The sequence below is a fragment of the Pygoscelis adeliae genome, unplaced genomic scaffold, assembly GCF_000699105.1.
Source record: "Pygoscelis adeliae isolate BGI_AS28 unplaced genomic scaffold, ASM69910v1 Scaffold262, whole genome shotgun sequence".
NCBI lineage: Eukaryota > Metazoa > Chordata > Aves > Sphenisciformes > Spheniscidae > Pygoscelis > Pygoscelis adeliae.
Window position 1 is genome coordinate 1,158,301 of NW_008824184.1, and position 12,841 is coordinate 1,171,141.

The following is a 12,841-nucleotide window of genomic DNA, read 5'->3' on the forward strand; positions in this document are numbered from 1 at the left end:
GAAGGGCTCGGGAGCCCGCTCGGGCAGCTCCGCGGGCACCGGGGCTCGGTTCCCCCGGGCTCCCCTCTTCCCTGGGGGCAGCCTGGGCGCACTTCGCCGCCGCAGCTTGCTTTTCCTAAATGCTACGCGGGTGCTTTTATGGCAGTTTAAGAGCAGCCCCGAGACGGGAGTGTCCCCGGCTGACTCCGGTGCTCCCGCTGCTGACAGTCTCCTGACATCCGAACGGCCCCGCCGTGCCCGCCGTCGAGAGATGCTCCCTCTATCAGGGGCGAGGTTCCCATTCTGAGCTTTTTTCTTTTTTTTTCTTTTTTTTTTTTTTAGTCCCCGTAAAACATTTTACTCCATTGTCTGGCCCAAATAAAACCAGTGCACCTGGAGGCAAAGGTAACGCAAGTTGGGCTTTACTTTCCTATAGTCCTGGGTTTCAGTTGGGATTTTGTTGTCTCCCGCCCGCTGCTGAAGTGCTGGATAGCTACTCCTGCCTGAACGGCTTCTTTCTGTTTTCTTGTCTTTTGCCAAGGAGATGATAGAAAGTGATATCCCGTCCATAATGTCAGGAATCATTAGGAATTCAGGGCAAAATCACCACCCTTCACAGGAGTACAGGTGAGGCATTTATTGATTTCAAAAATATGCACTGCACTGTCACAGCCTGCTAACTGATGTTGTTTTCTCATTATTTCCTAAAAAAAAAAAAAATAATCCCTTAGCATATAGAAATCCTCTTTTTTTAAAAAAAAAAAAGTTAACTGCATTATTTCTCCTCTCTAAATTAGATTTCTAAGCTGGTGACCGGTCACAATATATTACTTATTTAGAAGCATTCCTGTTTAAAGTATTTTGATACTAAACTATGTTTGAAAAATACACTTTCAAAGCCTTGGGCTGACCTTCTAGTAAACTCCCTCTACTGTATGAGTGTTGCCAGAGAAGGATACTCTTATTAAATAATAATTATTTAAAAGTTCCCTTTGAGATCACATTTTGCATTGTCATGAAGCAGTCATAGAGAGATTAAATCAAGTGCAATAGACACTAGAAAAGCTTTCCATTAAAACAAGTACTTATGTAGTACTCCAAAGCGCTGACTTCTGACAAAGATCTTCTAATATCAGTGGGAACAAACCTGGGTTTGTCAACAGCCTTTGATAATTTACCTATACCGCTATGCATCGATTTATCATTTAAAAGTGTTGTTAGGAGCCACGGGATAGTTCTGCAACGAACTACAGTGCACTGGGTTAAGTTAGGTTACATCTTGTCACATGATGCAAAGTTCCAAGAAATACGGAATAACAGAACACGATCCAGTTCTCACAGTAAAAAAAAATAAATTCTTGTTTTAAAATGAGGAGCGAGAGACTACTGCCGTCCTCCCAGCCTGAGGGTGTTTTCACCCATTTCTATGGGTGAAAGTGGTCAGCCGCAGGTATTCTTCTATCAGCCTCTCTCTATTCAAAATGCAAACACTGCACTGCAGCCTCTTGCAGCTCAACAAGTGATTTGTTATACTCTCTGAAGCCACTGTGGAAAAAGGTTTGTGGAACTCTGTTTTGCTGTTTATTAAAGCACTGTTTGCTCTAGGCATTTTTGTTGGCTATGTAAATATTTGTAAAGAAATTATTCCGTATTTAGTGAAGGGTGTGTATGAGAGAGTCTTCTGGGTGCTTACATTTAAGTCTGTATCTTCAGTGCCCTGAAGAACATATCACCTTAACAAAGACCCTTTTTATGGAGAGAACTATTCTTTAACTCATAGCTGCAGAAAAACACTCTTTTTTTGAGAAAGATAGGATTTATCTTACTGCCAGTAAAAGAATTGTAAGAGTTTCTTCTTTTATTCAGAAGTCAGCTGCTTTTTAAAACGACTTTCAATTCTCTGTTAAACATTTTGAACTCAAAGATCCCAGTTCTCTAAAGTTTTTAACCCACTTGTGATTTCTTTAATGCAGCTTTAAAATGAATTATTCGACCTCATTTAGTAGTGTCAAATTCTGATAAAAATGCATAAAATCTGAACTGCACCATAAATGCAGAGCAGTATTTGTCCTACTTCATGAGAAAACACTTTGGATTATGTAAAAGAAAATCTTTTAGACTGAATGATTTTAAGAAAAGAATAGACCTGTCAAATTCTATCAGCTCTGTTTACTCTCCTGCTGTCACCACAGTCCAAGACTGGAACCCACAGTCCCGAGTTCTCCATGGGGGAGCATCAAGGCTCCACAAAATGGGGAATGGCCTCCAATTAGTGAGTGGGAGGCTGGGGCTGTGCTGAGAATACTCTTCTGTCTCACTTGGAATCTTTCAATGGGACAGTTGGACTTGGAGGAGACCAGGCTTTCCTGCGAGTGTGCAGGAGGAAACACTGAAAAGGGAGGGGAGTGCATGGACGTGTAAGCAGGGGATCAAATCAGCAAATACCGATAAGTTTTCATGCAGCTTATGCTTACAGTTTGAAACTATGAGATTTTTTTCTTTTCTTTTTTTTTTTTTTTAATGGACGAGGAAAAAAATCCCTGATTTTAACAGATCTTTGAATTCTGTGGGTCCAAAGCATCTATAGTAACTTTGATGTAGCACATAGAGTAGTGATGAGGATTAGGCTGCTATGCAAAGTCCAGGGACTATTTGCACCATAGTAAAATGATTTTAGACAAATATCTCTTCCACCGATAAAGCTGTGGGATATAAAACATCCTACTGTCCAGGAATGATTAAGGGCTATCATATCTTCTCTGAAGCCTACGTTTTTATGGCGCTGTCACTGCCTGGCTACCAATGCAAAGTAATACTTCATATTAGCAGATGCCTCTCACTCTCCCAAAGAAAATACTGCTATCTTCAATATTTTTATAGTTGTAGTAGTGACAAATATTTCTAATGATTTCATTTTACATTTCAGGGCATAAAAGTAGAGAATTGTAACACACGGATTTTTTAACCCTTAACACTTTATTCTTGTTAATTATAATTAATAATTCTACATTATGTTTTAGTGTAAATATTTTGATGTTTAAATCAGAGCAATAGGCAGACTACAAGTTTACTATGCGGTGGCACACTTGTGGTTATTTCAGCACAAAGCTATCTAAATTATAGGAGCCAACTCAAGGGCTACTAAATTGGTGGAGAGCTCCCATGGTCTTCAGTGGGCTTGGAGCTGGTTTCTGAGGAACAAGGTTCTTCAGCTCATGAACACTGTGGTCTTCAAGCAATATTTTTAATTGAAATCTGCAATCTACCCTTTTGCAGTCTAATTTGATTTAACATACATAACCAGAGAAGTTATGTATGCAAGAGAAGTAAAAGATCTACTGTGATGTACTCAAGTGCAGAATGAGATTTAATATGCGGAGCTTGAGCAACAGAAGCCCCAGGGAGGCAGATGCGAGGCCAAGGTGGGCCTGGACTAAGACTGCAAAAACATTTACAGACCTGTAAGTTCTCTCCCAAAGAAGGCTCAATATTATCCTAATTCAACGTTCTTGGTTTTCAAATGCAGCAGCATGCTTATTTTCCTCAGAGACTATCCCATTCCCAAACTAGGTACAGTTATGTGTGGTTTATTACATATCATATAATAAATCATGACATGAAAAACAGACCATTAGAAGGGAGACGAAGAATAACTTCCTATGGATTATTTGGAATATGTGAAAATCCAAATTTAAGGAATCAAATCATCACTCCAGGTAACAATGCGGCATCTATATTTTGAAAGAAATAACTAAAATGTATAATTCTATTTGAAGACATAACATTACTTAAGATGTAAAGCTAACCCTAGATCAACAAGAGAAATTAACTTCATGTTTTGCAGCTCAATATTTTGTGTAAGGACCATGTTTCTATTTTTTTATATTACTATGTATTTCCAGCTGATAGAAGCCTTATGTAGTACTTTGAAGGTCTTGCAATGCATTTTCTATACATGTTAAACAGGAGTTCAGTTTTAAATAGATATCTTTTTGATCAGAAGTTGTTACTCAACCGTTAATCGTTCAACTTAGTAGTAGACTATATCCTCCTTCACCCCATTTTAATTGTCCCTTCGGTTCTTAAAAAGTTGGTCTATATTCCTTAGCTCATTAGATACTGTGATTAATTTTTTGTTGTAATAATTACTTTATGCTAGCATAGTTTAGTGTAAAATCATATTAAGAAGTATAGACTCATAAACACGCAACCGCCGTATTCCATACATTCTGGACATGACAACATTACATTGGTGAAAAAGGTGAAAAGCCTTCATCTTTATAACACGCAGTACATTTTAGCTCTCCTAAGTGGTAGTCTCATATCTGGTTTTGCACTTTGGTTTCTGGAGAGCAAGCTACAGCTCAGGACTCCTGACTGTCACCACTGGGGATGGATGGAGTCTGGGAGTTTGCATGAAGGACATTTCTGCAGACAAAAGGTTACAAATGCATAACTAACGAAACCGTAATTGTTCCTGAAGAAAATGTCAGTGTCCATTCCCTTGACACCATGTGTGTCTGACAGGGAGTGAGATAATGACTTGATGTGTCGGAGGAATTTAATCACAGTAGTTGCTTCATTCTTTCAAAAAAATGTGAGAAACCTCCTAGGAATCAGTCAAACTCAGGCCACTGTGGATTGATTTAAGTGGATTAGCTCGACTGTTTCCTATGCAGTTCCTGAAATGTGCTAATCGGTATTAATAAAAAATTGTGGCCCTTGCTCCTCAAATTGTCTTGCAGTTACAGGCAGGGATGGGAAGGACTGGTTTGTACCCAGGCAATATCTTGCAGGCTTCTCAGGGTCGTCTGCCTCCAGTGAAACCAGAACGGAGTTCATATCTTACCTCATAAACGGTGCTTGACCTCCCGCTCAAAACAAGGAAACAGAAAAGGAATTTGGACTTTTTCATCATTCCTGTGAGATCTCAGATGCTTATGGCACACCGCTCTTATTTTACCCATTTTAAAAATCTCATACATGCGGAAAGCAGAACTGCTGCATGACCGCAGCAGCAAGTAATGCAACTGAGACGGGTTCTTACAACAGTGGAAAACAAAGGGTAGTATATTTTATATTCCCTTTACACAGGAGTAAATAACTACACAAGATCCCAGGCAGATAGATCAGTTCAGTACTAATAAACAGCAGCTGAGGCAATGCTAAAGGAAAAAATAGCTTCCCAGATAGACAACGCTCCTGGTTTTAATAGAAAACATTCCTGTAGTGCCTGGTACTTCAACGCATTTTTGCATCGAGGAGAAGCTTATTTTGACATTAGTCACAGGTTTGGGTTTTTTTGGGGGGGGGTTGTTGGTTTTTGTTGTTTTTTTTTTTTAACAAAACAGGTTGAGTGGTCAGATACCAGCTGCATTTGGCAATTCCGAACGTCGGGATGGTTATGTGGGTAAAGCACAGCAGGGAGCAAGTGTCTGGGAGTTCAGTGCTGACATTGCTGCTAACTTCCTCTTAGGCTTAAGCAAATCATGTAGGTCACTTGTAATTCAGTTTCCCTTCATCCCATACCAAAATGATGTAATTAGGAGTTGTGAAACTCAGAGCTGAAATGTATAAAAGTCTCCAGGAGCACATCTATAGCCTGTTCTGTTAGCGCTAAGTACCTTTGCAGAAGGTTTTCGGAGAATCACCTTCTCTTCTGAACCATGGTGTAAGAAAAGGAGAACAGCAACGCCTGACAGGGTAATCATGTTATTTGCTTTTTCCTCCCTAGTTTTGGTTCCTATAATCCAAAGTTTCTCGAGCTGAAGCTGAGGAGGGACTTTCTAGTTGTCCCTGGAAAGCTGCCTAATTTCTGTTCTTATTTCCAGCAAGGCCAGAAATTACTCAAAGAACTTGAAGACAGGGAGGAGAAAGGCAGGCTGGTGGTTTGGGACTGGATGGGTGGTGTGCCTTCAGGAGGCAAAGACGAATCGCAGACCGAAAGCAGCAGTGAGAGCTGCTGGCTGAAGCAGGAGAGGAGCTGGTGCAGAAACAGGGAGGAGAGAGGCAGGTGGTTGTGAATGCGGAAAACAGAACCTAGTGCAGGGAAAAGCACCTGTGAGGGAGGAAGATGAGAAGAGAAGTGCATAGAGGGAAGGAGCAGAGCAGATGGAATGAGGAGCAAAAGGAGACGGTGAAGTTGACTCCAATACAACGGAGAATACTTCTCACCATGGAGACAGCTGAAGGGTCACAAAACATAGATATTTTCCTTGTGTTGTTTTACATGAGAAATCACCGCGCTTGTTCTGAGGACATTACGTAATCCCAGACAAAAGAAAACAGTTTCTCATCACCACTTCAAGAAGAGGTTTTCTTAGGACTCTTCCTGTTCAATTGTCACTCACACTGGATAAACCATTGCAAACAGCTAATTAAGAATCTATCACCCCTGATTGCTCCTACTTGTTGAATAGTTGTATTACTTAAGCATAGTAAGGTCAGATGTCAGTGCTGGCAATGGTAATAAAAACTGTCCATTGAGTAAGAGATATCTTAAAACTATGGTTGAATTTGAATATGCCAAATGCAACCGCAATGTTTTGGTCTGACTTTGTTTAGAACGGAGGCAATGATGAGTTGCCACCACACACTAATCCCTTTGAGAGAACCTGTAGCATTAGATTTGCCCTACAACATCAACCAGTTTGAGTGCTTTATATCTTTTAGGGACAGTCTCCAGAGCAAACAAGCACACAGAGTCCTCTGAAGCGTGAATGGTGCAATATGCATAGAAATATGTAACACTGCACACCATATCATACACTGAAACACTCAGTTATTGGCTAAACTATCTGGAGTTAAAATACCTTAAGGTATGCTTGTTGATGCTGAGCTTTCCTTTAGTCTTAACAAACTTGTTTGGCAGACTATTCTATGATGCTGTTGAAGAGACGGTCCCTATAGTCTCCAGTGACAAGTTCACCATACTATGGCGTTTGCAAATATAGAATTGGATAGTTCACCTTGACAGCGGTTTCTGCGGTGATGAACTACCTTAGATCCAGCTCATTAGGACAGCTCAATGTGAGGAAAGATGGTAAAGTTAGATCTATGAATATAGATCCAAATTCAACTCTGATGTTAGTTGTAGATTCCTGCAAGGTTATGCCAGGAATTAATTTCATTCCATCTAGCTAGCTGTTGTGCCAGCAGGATATACTTGATGGGGGGGAAAAAAAGCAGAGATATCTTTAGGTACATCTAACCCATGATTTTGCACTGCTGACAGGCTCTAGTGAGCTTTGTCAGATGTGCAACCAACACAGGAGTCCAATTTCTCCGTGACTGCAGGCAGGAAGGTCTGGAGCTCAGTATCGGGAGATCTGGAAAGGGGTTTCATTCCAAGTGGTATTTTTCCCGATTCTGGAAAAGTAAACTTTGTGCAGGCTGGCTGGTGGCCAAAATCTATTGCCCTGATTAGATAAACATTTTCGGCAGTGCATGATAGAGCAGATAGCAAAGACTAACGCTACCACTGAGCATTTCTGTATCATACCTATCACAGCTCTCAGGGCACTTTCACAGGGGGACAGCATCCTCTGATACATAGAGGAGAACTGGGGCTTAAATCCTCAGCATCATGTGGATTCTTACTAATGCAGGTGCCTTTCTAGGATAGAAAGACATAGGAACAGAAGGGTGTTTTCCTGCAGAGATTTGACAGGAGAGGGGTAAAAATGGAGTTGCATAATTTCACCACAGCTTTAAAAATAATATCAAGTTTGGAACACATTTGGTGTGACTGTAACCTTTTCTTCATAGGGGTTTAGTAGTTCAGCGTATATACCAGACAGCCCTGGGGAACGTGCAGCTGGGGACATTTTCAGTAGTGTGCATTAATTATAGCGTATCACTATTTATCTCATTTACATGCATTGAAAGGAAATGGCTGCTTTTACTACAGTGCCCCATTGTGCCAGGGGCCGTGAACACCCATCTAAAGGCAGGATCTCTGACTCCTGAAGTTTACCCTCAAACGTGAGACTAAAAGGGTGGTGGAGGGGAACAGAATCAAAGTACACCCGATATTACAGTATGTACTTATATATTTGTAGTTGGCTTGGCACAGGCAATTTCTCAGGTCAGAAAGATTGAAACCTGTGAGATTAAAATGTTAAGTATTACTGTGCATAGCTCTCTTCCCAGAGGCAGTCAGATTAGCATTTGTTTCACTAAAAGCAGGACATGCATTGAGCCTGTGTACTGTGAGGTAAGCTGGTTTTATGCTGCAGAATGTATCTGGGCATTTAAAACACGTCAGTCAGACAGCGATGGGCATACTTTAAGCAGTTTCACCTTCTTTAAGATGTATGAAATTTCAACATTGGTTTTGAAAACAACCTGAAGAATAATCCTTCAATGTGAAATATTTTATTCTGATTAAATCTACTTTTTTCTCCATTATTAATGAAAACAGTTATTCTGACAGCTAACAAATCCATGAAAAAAAAAAAAAAGTGTAAGTAAGTGAACAGCCAGAGGTGACTTTAAAAGAAGTGTAAACTCAAATTCAAATGGCCATGCCTTGCTAGAATGAGGAAGGGAAGAAAACATCTTTGTCTTGGAAAAAGAGCTGACCCGCACACTTTGCCTAGTTATTATGTATTATTGCATCTTCATATTTGTTTAAAATGGAGCTTAACGACTGCTATATCAACTTAAAAGTTCAGTCACCTTCCTTGCCCCCATTTGGATCCACAGTGTTAGTGCAAGAGGGAGAGAGCCGTGTGGGTCTGCATCACGAGGATGCTGAGAGGGGTACGCTGCACGATGCTAACTGGCAAGTAGGAGAGCTGTAGTTCAAGCTTCTGATGGCATCCAACTGTGCCCAGGGTACCACCAGTCATTCCCACGTCTAGAAAGAGCACCAGGATGAGTGCACCTAGGATGAGTGTGAAGCAGAGGCCTTTGTTTCCCAAAAAGCTGAGGCCGGGAAGGCTGCTGAGAACCACCCTGACTCCCGCGGTCCTCCGGTGCGGAGATGCTCGTCCCATGCGGAGGAGCGGCGAGGGCATGTGGCGGATTCATTGCCTGACAGGAGGCGTGTGCAGTGGGTGCTGACCCTCACCGCCCATCTGACCCCGTTATTTGTTGAAGGAGCTGACTTGTCTGGGAGGACTGGCAGGGACCGGGGTGCCAGATGGCATGTGGATGTGTGTTGTGTGTCGGCTGTCATTCAGCCAGATTAATGTGAAGTTTGTAAAAAGGAGGAGGGGGGGGAAAACAATTAAGCAGGAATCTCAAAAACAATCGAGGCCACGTGCCACCAGGCAGCAGTCGTTGGCGGCACAATGGGTTATCGGCTTCCCATGAATGGGCCCAACTGTTGCAAACGACATGAGCCTGCCCAGTTTTCAAATCATTTAATGCTCTTGTTTACTTCCAATCCAGCCAATCTCCGGGCGGGAGAGCCGTCACCTGATAGTCTTTTTATGTATTTAAGTCCAAGGCCTCTCAAAATAACTGAACAGCGGTAACCATGGCAATGCTAATTATTGCACTATAACTACAGTAGGAGAAAGAAAACAGGGTAGGCTGGGAGAGAGATTTGAAGATGTTTTTTGGCCAGGATTTGAGCTTTTGGCTCCTGGTCAGGTGTTGGGGTTTTTTTTTCCTTTTCTTCTTTTCAAAATCTTTTTACAAACAAATAAATTACATTCTGCTTTAAAGATCTCCCAGATAATAGTTTAGGGAACTTTGATACGTGTTTCTGGAAATCATGAATAGAGGAGCTGAAAGCTCCTGGGCAGCCGGGCACTAGACTTCTGCCTTGTTCTTTTAAGCTGATTTAGAATCGTGTAAAACATAAAAGATGCTTCAGCAAGAGACCAGATTTATTTAAGGCTTCTGCATCGTCATTTGGCAATGAACACACATTAGTACAACGCAGCTGGCTTTAACATATCTATGAGAGAGCTCTTAAAGCCTTTGTTTTGAATGCAAAATCAACTACATCCAACTAAACTATGTTCTTCTGAAAGAGAAAGATGTTTTCCTGGACCTGAATTGCTTTGTGTTTACCCTGGGTATCTAATGATAACTTCCTGACATGTTCTAATTGCTGCTTTACTCCTCATGATACCCGTGACTTCTGTAATACTGTTTAATATAAGTCAAAGCAGTTTAGCTCTTCATTTGCAATAGTTCTTTCATTGACTTCAGTTGGAGTTTTGACCACACAGGAATTTTTGAGTACTATAAATATATTTCAATATTTCAGTTTTGTACCACACAGTCTATCAGAAGCAAAATAAACCAGGTGGGATGGAGCATGCAGAATGTATCAAAAACGGAGCTTTAAAACAAAAGCAGCCTGTCATCGTTATGCCTCGGTTTTGTCAGCTAAAGGCAGGCTGGGTGTTACTGTGCATTCAGTCACTAGCTTTTCATTGTGATCATTTAATATGTCAAAAACCACCTAAAAGTTGTTTTATATGCTTCATGGCTCCTTGTTAAGCATCAATAACTTCATGTATCTGAATGGAAGAGATCACCAGTTCATTCTGTAAGGTTTTGTTTATGCAGCAACTCTCCGCTGATCCGTCCCCACTGACGGGATGCGGTGGCTGGGAAAAGCCCTCTCCAGGTGTTCAAGCCAGCAGCATACACAGGTCCTTGAGGAGCTAGGCACAGGAACTTCTTCCAAGGCTGGCTGGTCACTGGATTTCAAGGTTAATGCAAAATTGTCAGGTTAAAAGTCCTGACAGGTTTCTTCTACATCAAGGCCAAACAAGTGCAAATTTCTGACAAACGTGAAAATAATGAATCAGCTCTAGGCAGTTTCTCTTCCAGGTTCTTATGCCTTCTTCCCCTACAAATACTGCACAAGAAGTTTTCTTAACTAAAATGTTTGAGATTGTACGAAGGAACACATGATTAAGTAAAGTGCAGCAGTAACCAGCCAGCTGTGAAACCAAAGGTCGCATGTGAATTCTGCAAATGGAGTTCCAGGCCGACGTGTTTTCCCTGCTGACCTAACGTGAGCTTTGGCATCCCAGTCATCTCCCCTCTTACCAGGGACAGTGTAGCAGCATCTCTGCTCTCTGCTAACCTTTCATGCTATTTTGCAGACTCTTAGCTTCTAACCCCTCCCAGCTGAGTGAAGATGACCTCCCCAGTGACTTACAGTCCTTGTCGTGGCTGACATCTGTTGATGTTCCTCGGTTACAACAGATGGCCAGTGGAAGAATGGATTTTAGCCTTGGTGCCCAGAATGCAGTGCTACAACAGACAGGTAAACTGTTAGGATGTTAAATAACTGCTCTTTAAACAACACAGCCTACTGCCTCCTTTCTTCTCCCTCACACAGGCTAACTTTCCTAGTAGTAGATTCCTTTTAAGTGCATTACATTTCGCTTCCTGTCAGAAGACCTGGAGCCTGTCGTCTTCTGATAAGGCTATTGCTGATACATTTCCTTCATTTCAAGAGGCAGAGAGCCCTCGCAGTCACAACAGAGATCTTAGGTTCCGATTGGCTTTTCTGCTCAGTGTAGTTGCTGGTGCCTTGTTGCGTGAACTTGGGCCAAGGTATTTAAGACTTGCATTTCAGAGGTTTTCGACAGCTTTGAAATTAGGTAATTAGTCTTTCTTGTTTGTTTCAACACTGATAAAATTAAGAGTACCTTATTTACCCCATACCTGTTTGCTTCATACAGACTTACAGCATATGTTCATTGAACGCCTTTCTTTCCTTTGTGAACATCCTTTAGGTAAACACATTTGTTCCCTGAGGCATTCTGCTGAGAGAGCACAGGGTATCATCTTGCTTGCTTTAGAGCAGAAATCCTGCTGGAGTACAGATAGTGCTGAATATGTTTTTTTTTCTTTTGTAAGATACTGTGTCTGTAACACCACTGTGGACTGTTAAACAGCTGTCATCTTTCATTCCCTGCATAACAAGTTTTAGAAGCAGCTGATGTCATCTTTGCAATTTGTGAAATGCTCTGGGTTCTTTTGGGATGGAAAGCCACAGAGAGGTGTGATTATCCACTCCAGAGCTTAGCTGTGTTCAACTGCGTCTATTAAAAATAAATGTCAGCTCTCTTTTCTGAAGTGTACTTTCACACAAACATTCACTGCCTTTGCTTTCTCCAAAATAGGTCCTGTAGCAAGCAATATGCACTCGACAGGAGCACCTGGAGCAATGATTCATGTCCAGGCCAGCCTGCCACAGGGAATCCTGGGACTGAATTCTATTTCAACACACGGAGCAAATGTAAAAGCAGGCCTCGATGGCTTATTATTGCAACACTTCTTAGGAAAAGACGTTGGTAATTTCAAGACTGACACGTCTGTTGTCTTTATCTCAGCAGATGAGCCAGTATGCTGTAGGTGGGCAGCCATCTCCTAGTTTACAAACACAGCAACAACTCTTTCCTCCTCCTCATTCACAGCAAGTGTTTGCCCTAGCACAGAACACACAACAGGTACTGTTATTTGCTTGTCATCTGTGTCTTGAAGTACGTGCCAAAATCATATCTAGAACTCTTTTGAAAGAAAAACACTAAAATATCCCTAAACCTACATACCCACGGTCGTTTTGCATCTGACACTTTCTTTCTTTTCCTTCTGCAAACAGTGTAACCCAGCAGCAATATATAACACATCCTATGGGACTCAGCCACACTATTCTCAGCCACGCCTGGCTCCTCACTCTGCCCAAGAACTGCATCCAAAGCATTATCCCAAGCCGATCTATTCATATAGGTGAGTAGAGAGCAGAATAGCGTATTGCCTACAGCCTGCATTGGGATGACTGTAACACTGTAGGTGTGGTGGCACGAGAGTGTTTGCTTCCTTTTGAAGGAAACAAAAATCCCGCCATCCGTCCAGGAGTTCTGTGGAAGCTGCTTCTGAG

General features: G+C 41.7%; 1 protein-coding gene across 1 annotated transcript in view; it reads left to right on the forward strand.

Annotated features, from left to right (window-relative positions):
• The first annotated feature begins 517 nt into the window (after positions 1 to 517).
• The window catches only part of FOXN4 (forkhead box N4), a 15,515-nt gene continuing 3,191 nt past the window's right edge, over positions 518 to 12,841 (forward strand). Inside the window, 5 exon segments of the mRNA XM_009334395.1 lie at positions 518 to 606; positions 11,055 to 11,218; positions 12,084 to 12,199; positions 12,297 to 12,410; positions 12,563 to 12,690. Of these exon segments, the coding sequence (XP_009332670.1) occupies positions 524 to 606; positions 11,055 to 11,218; positions 12,084 to 12,199; positions 12,297 to 12,410; positions 12,563 to 12,690 (605 nt within the window). The 5' untranslated portion in view covers positions 518 to 523.